This window comes from Pezoporus wallicus, unplaced genomic scaffold, assembly GCF_028554395.1.
Source record: "Pezoporus wallicus isolate ANWC-B61680 ecotype Strahan unplaced genomic scaffold, APGP_CSIRO_Pwel_v1 contig_4800, whole genome shotgun sequence".
In the NCBI taxonomy this organism is placed as follows: Eukaryota; Metazoa; Chordata; class Aves; order Psittaciformes; family Psittacidae; genus Pezoporus; species Pezoporus wallicus.
Genome location: NW_026643029.1, coordinates 58,953 through 79,639, shown reverse-complemented (window position 1 = coordinate 79,639; position 20,687 = coordinate 58,953). Strand labels below are relative to the sequence as shown.

The 20,687-nt window shown below is 43.6% G+C and overlaps 1 protein-coding gene across 1 annotated transcript in view; it reads right to left on the bottom strand.

Moving 5' to 3' along the window:
* The window catches only part of LOC130592289 (ceramide transfer protein-like), a 75,436-nt gene that overhangs the window by 21,863 nt on the left and 32,886 nt on the right, over positions 1 to 20,687 (bottom strand). The window contains exon 6 of the mRNA XM_057396521.1: positions 19,336 to 19,419. Coding sequence (XP_057252504.1) covers positions 19,336 to 19,419 — 84 coding nt within the window. The remainder of the gene's footprint in view (positions 1 to 19,335; positions 19,420 to 20,687) is intronic.

The following is a 20,687-nucleotide window of genomic DNA, read 5'->3' as shown; positions in this document are numbered from 1 at the left end:
TGTTTCTGAAGAAAGAAAGATCTGTTTCTGAAACAATAATGACCTCTCCCTCCCCTTAATAGCTGCAGAGGGAGCACAGAAGAGGCTAAGACTGAAAGTAGGATAATCTGGCAAGGAGGTGATGCAGTGAAATCATTGAATAACTAAAATTAGACAAGAGCTTCACCAATAACGCACTTGAGTAACAAAAAAAATAAGCATCTTATACTAATATGTCCTGCTGGTATAGACCATGTTCATGTGCAGACTTACCAGCACAGCTATGCTGCCTGTAGATGTGATTTTTCTCTTAAATATGCTATATGCTAGACACACAGAAGAAATTACCACTAGCTGCAACATTATAAAATAATTTCAGAAATCCATGGTAGATTGTAAGGGGGATGCAGCACCACAGCCTCATTTCATTGAAAAAAAGCTTGCTTCTGTCCCTGGATTTCTTTAGATCTCAGCTCTAAGTCATTAATACTTCCATACAGTTTCAGTCATCATATATTCTAAGTCATTCTTTAATGACTAGCTTCGAAGTAGCTTGCAGTTTCAAAGTTGGTGTCCATAGTACCTTTCAGGCATTATAATTGTGGACTAAACCAAATTTGTTTCAGAAAGGTGCAAGGCCTATTTCTTTGAAGAGAAGTCCACTCAAGATATTCCTTACTGTGGGTGGAAGTATTTTGATTCCCTCCTAATCGCAGGAGATATTTGTCTTCCCAGAACATGTCAGAAGACAGCCTCAAACCCCATCTCATCAACAGCTGAACCTCAGCACATCAGAAGTATCTGTCAGGAGATTTTTTTTCTATTTGGAGAGGTAAATATCTTCCCTATTCCCTTTTTAACATTTTTTTTTCATGTGTAGTGGTTTAAGCACAGCCGGTAACTCAGAACCACGCAGCTACTCGCTCACTCCCCCCCTTCTTCCTCCCCCTGCTCCCAGAGGGATGGGGAGGAGAATCGAAAGAATGTAAATCCCACGGGTTGAGATAAGTACAGTATAGTAACTAAGGTACAATACAAAACTACTACTGCTACCACCAATAATAATAAAAATAATAATAATGAAATATAAGGGAAATAACAAGGGGAGAGAATACAATTACTCACCACCCGCTGACTGATATCCATCCCAACCCAAGCAGTGATCTGGGCCTTCTGGGTAACTCCCCCCAGTTTATATACTGGCCTCCCCCCACTCCCGCACCAGAATTGCCACACAGAGACCAGACTCAAGTCCTGGTCTCCATGCGGAGGCATGGATTTTTACCAGGCATGACTATGCAGCCAACTGAAAGATGCAGCAATATGATTTTTCTTCTACTTTAACTTAAATTTCAGTATCTTCCAAGTAGTTCCTTTTTAATTTTCCTGTCTTCTAAACATTTTGCTTTATTTGTAAATTGATTTCTCTAGCCTTTTTCAAAATGGATTTTCATACCACACTTTAGCCTTCTTCAATAGCTCTTCAGCCCTTCTCTCCTATACACCTTGATGTCTGTTAGGATAGATCAGTTTCCCCATCTTGTTCATAAGATGCTGTTTATAATACTTTCCTAGATGTCCCAAATATCAATTGGTTGATAAAATCTATTTTCCAGTGAAATGGAAGATTAGTTTTAAAAGACAGTAAGTGCAAAACCAAAATTCCTTTATTTTTTCAATTTTATGCCATCTTAAAATTTTACATCACTAAACTAATTCTAAATGAAAGATAAATGGTTGGGTGCATGTCCGGGTTTAACCCCAGCCAGCAACTAAGTATCATGCAGCAGCTCACTCACTCCCCACCCTGTGGGATGGGGATAAGAATCAGAAAAAAAGGTAAAACCCATTGAGCTAAGAGCAATTTAATAACTGAAATGAAGTAAAATATAATAATAGAAATAATAAAATAATAATTATTATTATTATAATTATAAGGGAAAAAAAAAGAAAAATTCAGAAAACAAGTGGTGCCCAATATAATTGCTCACCACCCACTAACTTATACCCAGCCTGACCCAAGCAGCAATCTCTCCTGGCTAACTGAGCATGATGTTCTAAAGTGTGGAATACCCCTCTGGCTGGTTTGGGTCAGCTGTCCTGGCTGTGCTCTCTTCCAGCTTCTTCTCCTCTTCCTCACTAAGAGAACATGGGAAAAGGAAAAAAGCCCTTGATTTACAGTAAGCACTATTTAGGAACAAATAAAACCATGGGGGTGTTAACAACATTATTCTCAGAATAAAGCCAAAACAGCACTGTACCAGCTACTAGGAAGAAAATTAACTCTATGCCAGCGGAAACTAAGACAGTACCTATCCCTTATTCCGTACCATTTATATCATGCCAGGTCCATCACTTCCCAATACACCATCACCTGTTCTGTCTCTTGATATACAGACAAAGATACCATTCCCTTAGTCTACAGACCATCTCTACCAAGGTTTGTTGAGTTCATTTAGTCCATGAATTTTGAGGCTACATCTGTCATAAGTCTTTCAGGGCAGGAAAGATGAATTGTGTGTGGTGTTAGACCACTGCATGCTGGAGCCAGTTCTGATTAAAGAATAGTTAGGGTTGAAAAGGACCTTAAGATAAAATCATAGAATAGTTAGGGTTGAAAGGACCTTAAGATCATCTAGTTCCAACCCCCCTGCCATGGGCAGGGACACCTCACACTAAACATGTCACCCGAGGCTTTGTCCAACTTGGCCTTGAACACTGCCAGGGATGGAGCATTCACAACTTCCCTGGGCAACTCATTCCAGTGCGTCACCACCCTTATAGTAAAGAACTTCCTCCTAATATCCAATCTAAACTTCCCCTGTTTAAGTTTCAAACCATTACCCCTTGTCCTGTCACTACAATCCCTAATGAATAGTTCCTCCCCAGCATTCTCATAGGCTCCCTTCAGATACTGGAAGGCTGCTATGAGGTCCCCAAGCAGCCTTCTCTTCTCCAGGCTGAACAGCCCCAACTTTCTCAGCCTATCTTCATACAGGAGGTCCGCCAGTCCCCTGATCATCCTCATGGCTCTCCTCTGGACTTGTTCCAAAAGCACAATGCCATTTTTATGTTGAGGACACCAGAACTGTAAACAATACTCCAAGTGAGGTCTCATGAGAGCAGAGTAGAGGGGAAGGATCAGTTCCTTTGACCTGCTGGTCACACTCCTTTTGATGCAGCCCAGGATATGGTTGGCTTTCTGAGCTGCGAGTGCACACTGCTGGTTCATGTTCATTTTCTCATCGACCAACACTCCTGTCGTGGTTTAAACCCAGTCAGGTAACTCATTCACTCACTCCCCCCCTTCTTTCCCTCCCCCTACTCCCGGAGGGACGGAGAGGAGAATCGAAAAGAATGCAACTCCCACAGGTTGAGATAAGAACAGTTTAGTAACTAAGGTATAACACACATCACTACTGCTACCACCAGTGATAATAATGATAAAGGAAATAACAAGGGAAGAGAATACAACACCTCAGCACCAGCTGACCGATAACTCGCCCCCCAAGCCCGACCAAGCTCTGACCGATACCTCCTCCAACCCTGCAGTCTCACAGTCCTTCCGGCTAACTCCCAGTTACATCCTGGGCATGACGGGCTGTGGTATGGAATACCTCTTTGGTCAGTTTGGGTCAGGTGTCCTGGCTCTGCTTCCTCCCGGCTTCCCCTCCTCCCTGGCAGAGCATGAGGCTCACAAAGTCCTTGGCCAAACCAAAACATCGCTATCAGCTCTGTTCCCAGGCCGAAAGTCAAAACACACCACTGCACCAGCTACCAAGAAGGGGAAAAATGACTGCTACTGCTGAACCCAGGACAACTCCCAAGTCCTTCTCCACAGGGCTGCTCTGAATCTCTTCTCTGCCCATCCTGTAGCTGTGCCTGGGATTGCTCCGACCCAGGTGTAGGACCTTGCGCTTTGCTTGGTTGAATTTCATGACGTTGGCATCAGCCCACCTCACAAGCATGTCAAGGTCCCTCTGGATGGCATTCATTTCCTCCAGCTTGTCACCCAAACCACATAACTTAGTGTCATCAGCAACTTGCAGAGGGTGCACTCAATCCCACTGTCCCTGTCACCGACAGAGACGTTGAACAAGACCAGTCCCAACACCAGTCCCTGAAGGACAGCACTTGTTACTGGTCTCCAGCTGGACATTGAGCCATTGACCACAACTCTTTGCGTATGGCCATCCAGACAGTTCTTTATCCACCAAGTGGTCCATCCCTCAAATTGATGTCTCTCCAATTTAGAGACAAGGATGTCATGTGGGACAGTGTCAAACGCTTTGCACAAGTCCAGGTAGAAGCCATCAACTGCTCTACACATGTCCATCAGTACTGTAGCCCCATCATAGAAGGCCACCAAATTGGTGAGGCAGGATTTCCCCTTAAGTGAAGCCATGCTGGCTGTCACCAACCACCTTGTTGTTTATCATGTGCCTTAGCATGCCTTCCGGGGGTATCTACTCCCAAGATTTTTCCAGGCACAGAGGTGAGACTGACTGGTCTGTAGTTCCCTGGGTCATCCATTTTCCCCTTCCTGAAAATGGGGGTTATACTACCCTTTTTCCAGTCGTAGGGAACTTCCCCTTACTACCATGATCTTTCAAATACGATGGATCATCTAGTTCCACCCCCCCTGCCATATGCAGGGACACCTCACACTAAACCATGTCAACCAAGGCTCTGTCCAACCAGGCCTTGAACACCGTCAGGGATGGAGCATTCAGACCTTCCTTGGGCAACCCATTCCAGAGACTCACCACCGTTACAGGAAAGAACTTCCTTATATATAATCTAAACTTCCCCTGTTTAAGTTTGAACCCGTTACCCCTTGTCCTACCACTAAAGTCCCTAATATAGATCATTACTGCACTTCTCAGATTTTGTCTAAGTTAATTCTTTGTTAGTGTGGTGATCAAAATTGAGTTGGATTCATATCCTCAAATATGGAGGGTCCGAGACAGATGTCGTTAGGCACCCAGTGTGTTGATGGGTATTGTCGTGGTTTAAACCCAGTCAGGCAGCTCGTTCACTCACTCCCCCCCTTTTTTCCCTCCCCTACTCCCGGAGGGATGGAGAGGAGAATCGAAAAGAATGCAACTCCCACAGGTTGAGATAAGAATAGTTTACTTGCTTAGAAGCAAGTAATGAAGCTTTTGTTATGGGTGAAAACAAATTGCAATAAGGTCATTTCATACTCAGATAAGGGAGAGAGTGGGAGAACATTTACAGACTCAAAATCGCCTTGGTATGGAGGTTCCTGTTGATTTAATAGTGACATGGCGTTTTGTCTATTCTGCATTATCTAATTTACAACCTGCTGAGGATATAATTCAGAAACATGATAAAACAAATGATCAAAATACTGACAATTTGAAAGAGCAAGGACAGAACGATGTGAATATCTTTTCTGAGAACCCTGATGATCCTTTTGAACCTGGCTCCACAGAAAAGCAAAATTTCTACCTACCTTTGACACCGTTAAAGGCATTCACACTGAATATTCCTCATGCTCCTCAACCTACCGCACCTCCCTTGACTGACCTCGATAAAGAACCATTTGACCAGCTGTTAGTTATCCAGATGGCTATAAAACATTTATACAAAAATGTATGGGAAAAGCGATAGCGGGTGTTGATTTAACTGGAGACATGGCTTTTGTTTTTCCTGTATTTTATAGAACAGATGGGCAGGGACAACAACAACCAGTACATGAAAATATTCCATATGCAGTATTTAAGGAATTGAAAAAATCAGTGATGGAAAATGGAATTCAAAGTCCTTATACATTAGGTCTGCTAGGAATGATGGCTAGTTCAGGATCTATGGTGCCATGGAATTAGAACACTTTAATGCAAACGATTTTGACACCTGCTTAATACTCAGTGTGGAGGAATATAACAATTTAGTGGCTTTACAGGTATTAGAAAATTTTCAAAGAGGAATACCAATAGATGCTGACATGTTAACAGGCCCTGGGCAATGGTTGCAACCTCATGATCAAATTAATTTAAACCCTCTAGTATTCCAGCAAGCCACCCATATGGCTGTACAAGCCTTGAGGCGAGTACCTGAATCAGGAAAGAAAACCACATCTTTGGCATCTGTTCACCAAGGGTCTCAGGAACCCTATCTGTCTTTTATAGACCAATTAAACAATGCTATACAAAGGCAGATTGATAATCCTGAGGCTGCTCGTGCACTTTTATTTCAGCAAGCATATGAAAATGCAAAAGGAGATTACAAAGCTGCTTTAGCCCCAGTCAGAGAAAAATTTACAGACATTGCTGAGTTTATTAAAACATGTCAGGATATCGGTACAGAGGCTCATAAGGCTTCTGTACTGGCTGCTGCATTATCGAAATTTAATATGAGTAGGCAAAATTGTTTTAACTGTGGACAGAAAGGACATATTAGTAAAATGCGTCCCAAAAAGAAACAAAAGCAGAAAGAAAAACTGCTATCTCAACTCTGTCCCAGATGCAAGAAAGGATATCACTGGAGCAATCAATGTAAATCTAAATTTGATAAGGATGAAAATCCTTTCTCGGGAAACTCCAAGCAGGGTGCGGCAAAACCCGGTGCCCCTCAAAACAATAGTTTTTTTGCAGGAAACGCTCCATCTCTGACCTTGCAGCTGCCACAACAGGCAGCGTCAGGTTGGATTTGGCAACAAGCACCAACATCAAATTAGATTGCTCCACTGTTAAAGCTATAGCTACCACTGTTTGGGGACCTTTACCAAATGGATTTATGGGTCTTTTGTTAGGACACTCAATTACAACTCTCCAAGGAGTAAAAGTTCATCCAGGAGTAATAGATTCGGATTATACAGGAGAAATAAAAATTTTAGCAACTGCCTTAAACGGCAGTTGTAAAATTCCAAAAGGTCAAAAATGAGAACAACTTGTTTTGATTCCATACTGGGTGCCAAAAGTAGAAATTAACACAAGGAATACCTCTGGATTTGGAAGCTCTGGGAAAGTTGAGGTTTATTGGGCCCAGGACATTACTCAGAAACAACCTTTACTGAATTTGCAAATAAAGAATAGTTTTTAGTGGATTAATAGACACTGGGGCAGATATTTTGATTATTTCACAGTCTCAATGACCGACTGCCCCTTTGAAAAAGCTTTAGCAACGGTTGCTAGAATAAGAGGTATACAAGCTCCTTTTAAAACTAGTCATGTCCTCAAAGGCTATTGCACAGGATGGTGCTGTAGCTCATTTTCAACCATATATACTGCCAGTTTCTATGAATCTGTGGGGGAGAGATTTGCAAATGTAGTGGAATTTGTTACTTACCACTGACAGGGCAAACTTATCCTAACAGTCGCTGATCTGAAGCCCCTGCTCAAACTTTCATGGTTAACAGAAAAACCAGTTTGGGTTGCTCAGTGGCCTTTAAAAGGAAATATTGGAGCAAGCGGATTTATTGGTTGAAGAGCAACTGAAGGCAGGACATATTGTTCCATCTACTAGACCCTGAAACACCCATTTTTGTAATTCCAAAGAAATCAGGGAAATGGTGACTTCTGCAAGATCTGTGTGCAATTAATACCGTAATGCAACCCATGGGGGCTTTACAACCATGCTTGCCTAATCCTACGATGATTCCAGCTGACTGGTTTCTTTGCATTATTGGCTTGAAGGACTGTTTTTTTACAATTCCTTTGCATCCTGCATACTGTGATCATTTTGCTTTTTCTGTGCCTTCAGTCAACTGTGCTGCTCCCATGCAAAAATATCAATGGACTGTTTTGCCACAAGGAATGATGAACAGTCCAACAATCTGTCAGCTAGTAGTTTCCACAGCTATATCACCAACTAGGAGAGCATTTCCTGAATTGATAATTTATCATTTTATGGATGACATTTTGGTCTGTGCAGAAATGGAACAATATTTAGAAACTACTGTTAATCATTTAACAGAAAATTTATGCTGTTTTGGACTACAAATTGCCCAGGAAAAAATACAAAGAATGCCACCCTGGAAATGTTTGGGGTGGGTGCTAACTGAAAGAACAGTAAAGCCTCAGAAGCTAAAAATGGCAAACAAAATCACAAATTTGAATGATTTGCAGAAGCTCTTAGGTACTATTAATTGGGTGTGTCCTATGTTGGGTATTACTAGTGCTGACCTTGAACCACTCTTTGTCAGCTTACCCTTAAAGCTATTGACACTTTGAATATAGTGACTCAAAAAATTGAGACGCTACAGGCAGATAGAGTGCATTTACACTTGCCGATTTCTCTGCTCATTGTTAATATACAGCAAAGGCCATTAGGAGTTATATGTCAAATAGACAGTAACTGTTTACTTTTTGGAATTTTTTTTTTACCACATATCCAGAGAAAGACTGTGACAGAACCATTAGATATGATTGTTGACTTAGTTGCCAAAGGCCGTACAAGGGTTCAACATTTAACAGGCAACAACCCTGCAGAAATGTATTTACCATTAACTGTAACATACTTTCAGTTCCTTTTTGCTCAGTCTGTTTCTTTCTAAATAGCGTTAGCAGACTTTACAGGAAAAAAAAATTATGGTACTCCAAACATAAACTGCTAAAAGCTGTTTCTATCGACCTTTGGAGACCTTTATAGATATTGCTGGCCACTTCTTCCAACATAGGCTGGCCACCTGTGTCGGAATGAGTGTGCATTTTGGTTAGCATAACTATTATAAGTAATAATAATATTATAAGTAACTATTGTATTTGAACTTTCAATCTTTAAATGCTAATGTCAAGAAACTGCTCTTTTGTGATTTAAGACTCCTCAAGCAGAGAAGGGAATAAGGAAAGTCAAGGAATGTGTTTTTGGAAGTAACTGCATCTATCTCCAGTTTCCCAAGTCTCCCAGTACATCTGGCCAACACATTGGTGAGATCTTGTCTTCGGAGCCTGGACATCACCACTTTGCTTTGTTTTTCCTCCATGTCATCTAAAGATTTTTTGCCAATTTGTGAAGAACAGAAGCCTAAGTATCATGCAAAACACAAAAGAGGGAGATGTGGGAACTGCAAGGCATCCTGTTCCTGCTATGTGGATAATTAAAGAAGAAGAAGAATTGCTTATAGTGCACCTGGGTCTTGAGTAAGCCAGGGAGTGTCTGGGTGCAAGGTCGGGTTGGGAAGCAGACTGGGGAGTGATTATTTATAGAATGGAATTTATAGTGACTGAAAACAGTCACTGGGAATGATGTAGTTGGTGTTTGGCTTCATGGCTCAGACCTGTATCTGTATGCTATATATTACCATGCTTGAGTGAATAAAGTAGAACTAGTTGTGAAAGTAGTGGGTATGTGTGTGTGTGTGTGTTTAGCCTCTTTCTTTACAGACACCACAGGCCGCACCTCCATCCCTGGAAAGGTGATGAAACAGGTCTTTCTGTAGGTCATAACCAGCATGTAGAAGAAAAGAAGGTCATCGGGAGTAGCCAGCATGGATTCACCAAGGGGAAATCTTGCTTGACCAATTTAATAGCCTTTTATGATGACATAGCAAGATGGGTTGATGGGAGGAGCGCAGTGGGTGTTATCTACCTAAACTTCAGCAAGGTTTTTGACACTGTCTCCCATAGCATCCTCACAGGTAAGCTTAGGAAATGTGGGTTAGATGAATGGACAGTGAGGTGGATAGAGAACTGGCTGAATGGCAGAATTCAGAGGGTTGTGATCAGTGGAGTAGAATCCAGTTGGAGGCCTGTAGTCAGTTGTGTTCCCGAGGGATCAATACTGGGTCCAGTCTTATTCAACTTCTTTATTAATGACCTGGATGAAGGGCTGGAGTGCATCCTCAGCAAGTTTGCTGATGATACAAAGGTGGGGGGAGTGGCTGATACACCTGAAGGCTTTGCTGCCATTCAGTGGGAACTTGACAGGCTGGAGAACTGGGCATGGAGAACCTCATAAGGTTCAACAAGGGCAAGTGTAGGGTACTGCACTTGAGGAGGAAGAACCCCAAGTGCCAGTACAGGCTGGGGGCTGACCTACTAGAGAGCAGTGTAGCTGAGAAGGACATGGGAGCACTGGTAGATGGTGAGTTGACTATGAGCTATCAGTGTGCCCTTGGGGACTGGGTTAGAAACAAGAATATCCTGGGGTGCATCAGGAGGAGTGCGGCCAGCAGGTCAAGGGAGGTGATCCTCCCCCTCAACTTGGCCCTGGTGAGGCCACATCTGGAGCACTGTGTCCAGTTCTGGGCTCCTCAGTACAAGACAGACAAGGAGCTGCTGGAGAAGGGCCACAAAGATGATCAAGAGTTTGGAGCATCTCTCTTATGAGGTGACATTGCAGGAGCTGAGTCTGTTTAGAGAAGAGAAGACTGAGAGAGGAGCTTATTAATGAAAATAAATAACTCAAAAGTGGGTGCCAGGAGGATGGTGACATTCTTTTCAGTGGTGCCCAGTAACAGGATGAGGAGCAATGGACATAAGCTAAAAAAACAAGAAATTTCACCTCCACATGATGAAGAACTTTATGTTGAGGGTGGCAGAGCACTGGAACATGCTGCCCAGGGCAGGTGTGGAGTCTCCCTCTCGAGACATTCAAAACCTTCCTGGATGACCTCCTGTGTAACTGCCTCTAGGTGGCCCTGCCTTCGCAGGGGAGGTTGGACTAGATGATCTCCAGAGGCCCCATCCAACCCTAACAACTGTGTAATTCCGTGTGATTCCGACTCTTGGGTACATACATGGGTGTTTACATGGTGTATCTTCACAACCAGGTTCTCCACCTGGACAGCAATATCTTGAAACAATGCAGTAGCCTAGAGGGGTTTCCCACTGTGTTACTTGGCTTTGAAACAAGGGGGCACAAAATCACAAAAAGGGAATATAGAAACCTTTAGAATTAGTTTTAAGTAATGTTAAGTTTGATGGCTTTGTAACAGTAGCAATGGAAAATTACTGAGGTGCATGATACATAGAGAAAAAAACAGAGTACAGCTAGAGAACATACTGAGAATTCTCACAAGATAAATCGTTATTATTGTGACATAGTTTAAGAAAAACAGTCTAGAAGAACAGGACACAGGGATGAGGAGTATCTGGGAACCGCAGGTGTCCAGGATGGGCTACAGTTAAACTAACTGATAAGTAGGAGGATAGGAGGATTCTTATGTCTCTGGTGCTAACGAACCAATTAAACTGGTATGAGCATCTACTGCGCATGCTTCAAAGGCTGCCAGAAGTGATGAAGATTGTTGGAAGAAGTAAACGACCCTCAGAGACCACCACCACAATTCTGTACGCATGAGGGGAACTTTCTGGAAAATTATGTAATCCATACGTAGCCTAATGAATATGTATGTATGCCCAGTGGCTAGAAAATGACAGCTTGTGTGGCAATGGGGGGACGCACGTTAAGAGGAGCTATACCCTGTGTCTCCCGGCACCACGATAAAGAATACCTGCTTGTCAGCTTGAAAACTTTGTTGGCAAGTTTGTTCCTGGAGTTTTCTCCAAATGAGCTTCTATTGCTGCAACCACCCCCACATGGCATTTGCCACCATTTCCATTTGTATTTGTACTCTCTGATTCCCATCCATAAGCTGATCCATAGACTGAAGAGCCAAGGAGGGATCAGCAGGACCCACTCAGCCATGGCAGGGGGGTTGGAACTTGATGATCTTAAGGTCCTTTCCAACCCTAACTATTCTATGATTCTATGATTTGATAATAGCCCCATAGGGCCAGTGAAAAGTCAAACAGAGAGTGGAGACTAACAGTAGACTATCGTGGCCTGAATGAAGTCACACCACCATTGAGTGCTGCCGTACCAGACATGCTGGAACTTCAACAGGAACTGGAGTCAAAGGCAGCTAAGTGGGATGCCACAATTGATACCGACAACGCATTTTTCTCAATACCTTTGGCAGCAGAGTGCAGGCCACATTTCTCTTTAACTTGGAGGGGCGACCAGTACACTTGGAACCAACAGCCCCAGGCAGGGGTGGAAACACAGCTCTACCATCTGCCATGGACTGATCCAGACTGCACTGGAACAGGGGCAAGCTCCAGAACACCTGCAATACATCAACGACATTATCGTATTGGGCGATACAGCAGAAGACATTTCTGAGAAAGGGAGGAAAATAATCCAAATCTTTCTGAATCCTGAATCATTAGGGCATTTCAAGTCAGGGATCCAATGCCTGCAATGAGAACAATTAGAAAATAATCACCCCAGGATAGGGGTGGATTGCCAGTAAATAGGTAAAATTCAGCTGGACAGAGTACTGGACATTTAGTCTAGGTCATGCTTGCCTAGAAATGTTGTACCAGATGATCCTTGAGGTCCCCCCACACCTGGTATTCTATGATACCTGCAGTACATTGATGACATCACTGAGTGGGGCAATACAGCAGAAGATTTTGAGAACAGGAAGAAAACAATCCAAATCCTACTGAAGGCTGGTTATGCCATAAAACAAAGTAAGGTCAAGGGACCTGCACAGGAGATTCAGTTCTGGGGAATAAAATGCCAATGGATGTGATCAACAAGATAACAACGTCTCCACCAACTAATAAGAAAGAAACACAAGCTTTCTTAGGTGCTTAGGGGTTCTGGAGAATGCACATCTGTCCTGGGTTCAGCAGTAGCAGTCATGTTTCTCCTTCTTGGTAGCTGGTGCAGTGCAGTGCAGTGTTTTCACTTTCAGCCTGGGAACAGAGCTGATAGCGATGTTTTGGTTTGGCCAAGGACTTTGTGAGCCTCATGCTTTGCCAGGGAGGAGGGGAAGCCGGGAGGAAGCAGGACACCTGACCCAAGCTAGCCAAAGAGGTATTCCATACCACAGCACGTCATGCCCAGGATGTAACTGGGAGTTAGCCGGAGCTGGGAGACTGCGGGGTTGGAGGAGGTATCGGTCGGTGCTTGGTCGGGCCTGGGGGGCGAGTTATTGGTCGGCTGGTGACAAGGTGTTGTATTCTCTTCCCTTGTTATTTCCTTTATCATTATTATCATTGGTGGTAGCAGTAGTGATTTGTGTTATACCTTAGTTACTAAACTGTTCTTATCTCAACCTGTGGGAGTTGCATTCTTTTCGGTTCTCCTCTCTGTCCCTCCAGGAGTAGGGGGAGGGCAAGAAAGGGGGGGAAGTGAGTGAACAAGCTGTCTGACTGGGTTTAAACCATGACAGTTCTTTTTGGCGCCCAACGTGGGGCATGAGGGGTTGAGATAACGACAGATCTGACTGGATTAATAGTCACTCGTCACAATGCTGATTTATTGGCTCTCAGAGTTGTTCCTCTTGATCTCACAGCTTCAGAATGTTGTAACTTACTTAGAGCCGGTATTTGCTGTCTTAGTGTTTATCTAGTGTGGGGCTTGGGCTAAGGTTCTTGTCTCACTGTGCTTTATGGCAATGACTTGCAATACGGGTGGGCTCCAGCGGCAGGGCGGGATGGACATGGCCGTGGACTTGTACCTGGCCGTCCGGCTGCTCTTCATGGGCCTGGGCCTCGCCCTCGCCTCCGTCTTGGTGAGGCCGTGGGGAGCTGAGGGGGAGCAGCCCCGGGAGCCGGCGGCTGCTGAAGCCGCCCGGGAGAGCGGCCCTGGGGAGCAAGCAGCGGCGGGAGCGGGGCCGGAGGCCGCGAGGGGACGGCTGCTTGTGGAGGAGGTCAGGGCAGTTGAGGAGAGGAAGGAGGCGGCTGCCGAGCAGCGGGAGAAGGCGGTGGAGGAGCCAAGCCCCGCGGCGGAGCCCAGCCCTGAGACAGACGAGAGCATCCCCCGGAAGCCGTCCGCCAAGCCCCAGGAGGATGCAGGAGACCAGGCAACATTTCCCAGCAAGGCAGAGGAGGAAGAGCTGGACTCAGGAAAAGAGAAGCTGGTGGTGGGAGAGCCAGCAAGCACAGCAGCTACATCAGCCCCAGTGACAAGTACAGCAGCATCGTTTCAGAGTTCTGAAGGTTTTGAATGGCCTTTCCTTGGGACCTGCCTGCTGATTGTGATGGGGATCAGCATGTTGGCACACACACAGACTGTGTTCTACAAATTACAATCTGATTGTAAGCCCTCTCTATCATGTGACTCAGAAGAAGAATTATTTCAAATGGGGCCCTGAGCAAAAACAAGCCTTTGAAAAATTAAATGAGTTCATGCAGTAGCCCTTGGACCAGTCCAGACAAGGCGAGATGTGAAAAATGTGCTCTACACCACCACCGGGGGGAATGGTCCTACCTGGGCCCTCTGGCAGAATGCACCCTTGTCTTTTGGAGTCGGGGGATGCAGAGGATATGAGGCCAGCTATACTCCAATTGAGAAAGATACTGGCAGCCTATGAAGGGGTTCAAGCTGCTCTGGAAGTGATTGGCACTGTTGGAACTAGATGATCTTAAGATACTTTCCAACCCTAAGTATTCTATGATTCCTCCTGGCACCTCAGTTGCCCGTGCTGGGCTGGATGTTCAAAGGCAGGGTCTCCTCTACACATCATGCAACCAATGCTACATGGAGTAAGTGGGCTGCACTAATTACACAACGAGCTTGAAGAGGAAATCCCAGATGGCCAGGAATCTTGGAAGTGACCATGGAATGGTCAGAAGGCAAGGATTTCAGAACGTCACCAGAGGAGGTGATGCGTGCTGAAGAGGCCCCACCATATAATAAACTGTCAGAAAGTGAGAAGAAATATGACTTGTTATCCTGGGTTCGGCAGTAGCAGTCATGTTTTTCCTTTGTGTTAGCTGGTGCAGTGCTGTGTTTTGGCTTCCAGCTTGAGAACAGTGTTGGTGAAGCCGATGTTTTCAGTTGTTGCTAAGTGATGTTTACCCTGACCAAGGACTCTGTGAGGCTCATGCTCTGCCAGGGAGGAGGGGAAGCTGTGAGGAAGCAGGGAGGGGGCGCCTGACCCGGGCTAGCCGGGGAGGTATTCCGTCATGCCCGGGGTGAGGGGTAACTGGGAGTTACCCGGAAGGACAGGGGCTTCCGGGTAGGACTTGTTTCTTGGCCGGTGGTATCTTATTCTGTTCCCTTGTTATTTTCCCTTATCATTGTTGTAGTTGATAGTAGCGGTGGTGATTTGTTGCTGGACTGTTCTTGTCTCAACCCGTAGGAGTTGCACTCTCTCGATCCTCCTCCCCGTTCCTCCGGGAGCAGGGAAGGGGAGAGCCCCGGTGCAGGGGGGGGGGGGAACGGACACGGACCTCGATTGTTGACAGCTCGGCACCACTCACTGGGAGTGAGGGAACAAGTTACCTGACTGGGTTTAAACCACGACAGTTCTTTTTGGCGCCCAACATGGGGCACGAGGGGTTGAGATAAGAACAGATCTGACTGGATTGATAGTCACTCGTCACAATGCTGATTTATTGGCTCTCAAGGTTGTTCCTCTTGATCTCACAGTTTCAGTATATCATATCTTACGTCCATCCGGTATTGGCTGTATTAGTGTTTTTCAAGTGTGGGGCTTTGGCTAAGGTTTTTGTCCCATTGTACTTTATGGTAATGACTTGTAATACAATAGAATCATTGATCATGAAACTGATCTGGCTTATGTTCCTAGTGTGGTCACCACCTTTATACTTTGGGAGGTATATGATGGAGGTGCTTAGCAATTACACATCTTTTTTCTCCTCCTCAGGTGCTCAACCTGTGAAGGAGACATCCTTTTACCCTCCTAGTCGTCCCCCCAGACCATTTACATTTGAGAGTTTTGAATTTTTTGAATGGCCTTTTAATGCTGTTGAGACTTGTTTGCTGATGGTGATGGGAATCACCATGCTAACACGCATACAGAGTGTGTTTTGCCCACTGCTGATTTCAAGAGTTAAGCAGAGTCAGGTTTGGGTCTTGTCTGGGGTCAAACGACGATGTAGGAGGACCGAGAGATTTTCCCTGAGGCTGGACAGCCATGAGTGGCAGGGTGTGTGGGATAGTATGGGCAAGTATCTAGGTCAGTGGGCCCCTCCAGTACTTTGGAATTTCACTACTGAACAACTGCAAAATCCAGAAGAATTAGTAAAACACTTGAATGAGGTGTGTGGTCATTCTGGCCATACCAGAGATGGACAAATCACGGCAACGTGCTGGGGCTTGGCCTATGCTTACAGGGCCTTGTTCAACACTATCCAGCACCTTCAAAAGGAAAAGAATGTCGGTGGATCTGAGGGCAAAGCGACAGTCGCTACTCAAACTTTGGCTGCAATGAACAGAGCAGCTACCCCAGTGGCAAGTACAGCAGCTGCTCAAACTTCAACTGCAACAGACAGCGCGGTTAACCCAGCTCCAAGTACAGCAGCTACACCACCCCCAGCAACAAGTACAGTCGCTACTCAAACCACAGTGATAATCACTGCAGCCAAACCAGAGGACCAATTCGTACCAATATCGGTTGCCCCTGTACGCAAGAGAACAAGCAAAAAGGAGGCAAAAAGGGTGAAGCGAGATGAAGAACCAATGAATTCACCACCCGGTCCAGAATATGATCAGGAGTCATCATCACATGACGAAGAAGAAGAAGAAGAGGTAACTTCTCGACCTCGGACCTCAACCGAGCTGCGGAATATGCGAAAAGATTTTACCCGTCAACCAGGGGAGCACATCATCACCTGGTTACTCCGATGCTGGGACAATGGGGCCGATGGTCACGAACTAGAAGGTACAGAAGCCAAGCAGCTGGGATCACTTGCTAGAGAAGGGGGAATTGACAAAGCAATTGCAAGAGAGAAAAAGTCCCTCAGTCTTTGGAGGCGGCTCTTGGCAGCTGTGAAAGAAAGGTTTCCGTACAAGGACGATGTTACGAGTCGTTCGGCCAAGTGGACTACTATAGACAAAGGCATCCAGTCTCTGAGGGAATCGGCCATCGTAGAGATGATCTATCACATCAAGCCGAATAAAGGGGATACACCTATAGATCCAGATGAAGTTGAATGTACACGACCCATGTGGCGAAAACTTACACGGAATGCACCGTCATCATATGCCCATTCATTGGCAACAGTAACCTGGAATGACATAGTACCACTAACAGTGGATGAAATGGTTCATAAACTCCGAGAGTTCGAAGACAATCTCACCCCTTCCATCATCTCAGCTGTGAAAAAACTGTCCCAGAACATCGAACAATTGAGGGACAATCTATCTGATTTATCCAGCTCCTCACGTGTACCAACACACGTCTCAGCTATTAACAAAAGGCGTCCTATTGTTCAAGAGAGGAGATACAGAAGGTATACGCCACGGGGTACCCTATGGTTTTACCTGCTGGATCACGGAGAAGACATGACAAAGTGGGATGGAAAACCTACTTCAGCTTTGGAGGAACGGGTGAGTGAACTGAAGAGGGGAGCAAGGGCCAAGACTGATCGTCCCAGGAGAGCTACAGCTACTTGTTTACTGATGGGTCCTGACATATTGTGGGAAAGTGTCGGAGATGGAAGGCAGCTGTATGGAGTCCCATGTGACAAACTGCAGAAACTGCTGAAGGAGAGGGTGAATCAAGTCAGTTTGCAGAGGTGAAAGACAACCAGCTGGCCTTGGACACTGCTCTTGATCACCATTAATGAAGAATGGACTTTGATCAAACTGGACAAGTGTCGCAGTGATGGAATCGGAACTGGCTTCAGCATCCAACAACCCAACACCACACACCATCCATCTTTCCTGCCTGGAGACACTGCTATGGCAGATGGAGCAGTCTGAGAATAATGTTGATAACACCCCCATGGTTTTAGTTGTTTCTACATAGTGCTTAATCTAAACCAAGAATTTCTTAGTTTCTTATGTTCTGACAGTGACCAGGTGCACAAGAAGCTGGCAGGGAGCACAGCCAGGACAGCTGACCTGAACTAGCCAAAGGAATATTCCATACCATAGAACATCATGCTCAGTATATAAACTGATTAGGGACAGGTTGGGCATTGGCCAGCTGGTGGTAAGCAATTGTATTCTGCTACACTTGTGTTTTCTGAATTTTTTTTGTTTGCTTCAGTTACCAGATTTTCTAACTGGAAAGTGAGCCATAAATTTAAATACCTTCATAGTGCTCTTTTTAACTATTCACACAAAGATCCTAGAGAACACAGAAAAGGAAAAGCCTACCCAAAATGTCTTCTTCAGAGCAGTACACAAATTTCTATGGTCATACTAACTTTTTCCTCCTGCCCTCCTTTTACAAGAGAAATGTGTATATCACTTAAATTACTGTGAGTGTTGCAAGCTTGATTATATTTGGTTATAAGAGGAAAGAAAGATTTATTCGAAACTTCAAAGTTATATGCTACTTAAACTCTGAAATCAGCACTACAATTAATCCTTAGCAGGGCAAGCACTTTATATCAGTGAAAAAATCTACTCATATGATTAATTCTCTGGAAGTATACTGAAAGCTCCTTCCATTTCCTTACATCATAACAGTTCTAGCAATAATCTAAAAAGAGCATTTAAATACAACAAGTAAACATGCAACACACAGGGAAATAGAGGCAGTTAAAAAGAAAACAGAAGATAGAAAAGGATTATTGTGCCAATATATTTTCCAGGTTCTTGAAAAAAAGTATTTTGAACTTCTTGAAGTTCTTTTTGAACTTCTTTTGGATATTCCATCAGATTTGAAACTGTTTGGCTTCAAATTTTTGTAAACCAAAGCCTAACAAATAGTGAATTATCAACAACTAGAGAATGTAAATACTGAAATTATTTCAGTTGGGAAGCAAGAAAAAGTATAAGAAGAATGCAAATAGAAATTCAAATGCATATACAACTTCTGGAAGGCCAGACGTATCAGATTTCTAAAACAGCAAGACTTGTGCAAGTTCTTCACATTTATTGCATGGATGCAGTGAGTACAATGACTATAACCATGCCATTTAAGATAAGAATAAAAATCAGAATTCTGTTCATCATAACACTGGAAAATAAGAGTTAAAAAAAGAGCTAAAATTATGATGAGTCATACAATGTTGACTTAACCATTACATAGCCATAGAATTTAGGGAAAACATAATAGGGCACACCTAACTGAAAAAGCATTGTGCTCTGCCACACTGCTAAAGCAGATAACACTTGCAAGAAAAACTACAATTGCTTGTTATAAATCTCAGTTCCCAATATCCAAATGATACAGCCGTCTTAACAGAATTTTGTAGTGGAAATAGCTTTGGACACAGAACAGGAAATTACAGTTTGACAGCTTTCATTAATATGTCTTGAGTTAAGAATAACTCAAATTATCATTCCTTAGCTGCTTTTCATGATTATCTTAACACGAATAAGAACTTCCTGTCACATACATTCAAATAACTATTCTTGTCATTTTCTGCTTAGAAAAGAGCATAAATACCCATCTTGTATCAGGTTTATCATAAGATTCATATGAATTGTCAGTGAAAAAGGTGACAGACTTACATTTTTCCTTACTGCTATTACTGTTATGTAAAAAGTCCCCATCGAATTGCATTGTAGGGAAATCATCTTCATCATCTTCTACCACTAAATGTGAAAGAGAGTATGTTATGGGAGTGAGAAAGCTTTCCCAATTCTTTACTGTGCAAGAAAGAATTCAGACCATGATCTAGGGTGAGGTGTCCCTGCCCATGGCAGACGGGTTGGAACTAGATGATCTTAAGATCCTTTCCAACCCTAACTATTCTATGAAAAGCATCTTCATAGCTAAGCACTATTTAAGATTTTTTCCTATAACAACAGTCATGACACCACCACCCCCCATTTTTTTTAACCTGAAACCACTATCAACATTACTGTCAGAAACCATCAGGAGACTAACATTTGCTCAGTGTCAAAATTTAGCACTGGATCGTAAGAAGAACATTATTTTGGTGTTACAACTGGATAAGCAGGGAGCCGCAACTGAGCAATTATATACTGTTTTACACTAGAAAGTTCTCAAAGTGAAATAGTACTTATCTACTGTTTTCTCACTATCAAAAGTTTCAGGCTGCCAGAAAAAATGCGAGGATGAATATAAATACCTCAAGAGAGGGCCTGAATACAACAAGCTGTGCTCTGAGAAGAACAATTCAGAGATATGTAGACATCCACACCTGAGTCTACTAGGACATTACATGCATACTCAATACTCTAGCTGCAGCCAATACATCTCAGGAGCATTCATTATGGCGGAACCTTTGCCTTTTGTAAAGAACATGTTTTTCCTATCAAAACTAATCTCCTATTTTTTTCTAAATAAAGTTAAGAGATACAATGTTAAACTAACTTGAATTCATTTTATGGGGTAAACAATTATTGTTCTATAACATCAAATGCTTAAAAAAACATTACTTTTATACAGTTGACAGCTACAGGTTTATATTTAAGTTAAGCAGATTTTTATGGGAATCCAACTTCTGAAGTGAAAATAGTTAACACTGTTGATGCAGAAATATCTATGATTAATCCCATTACTACAGAGTATATTTAAGATATATATTTTATTTATATGGTACCCTATAGTAACTACTGTATTACCACAAAAGTCAGTCGGAGAAACTCTCTAAGACTCAATGTGGAGTTTTAGAAAGCAGCATTCTTTATTGCAATGCTGGGCGCACACATGAATCATTTCACAAAGGTGAGCGCACCCAATACTTGCCAGCAGAATATTTGCATTCTAATTACACATGTGCTTTCTTGCTGAGTGAGGGTCTCTGGTGGTCACCGATAGTCTTCCTCACTGTGTTTACTGAATGACCTCAGTGCTTGTGCACGCTCACAAGGTCCTAGTGCTGAGTTAGCAATTG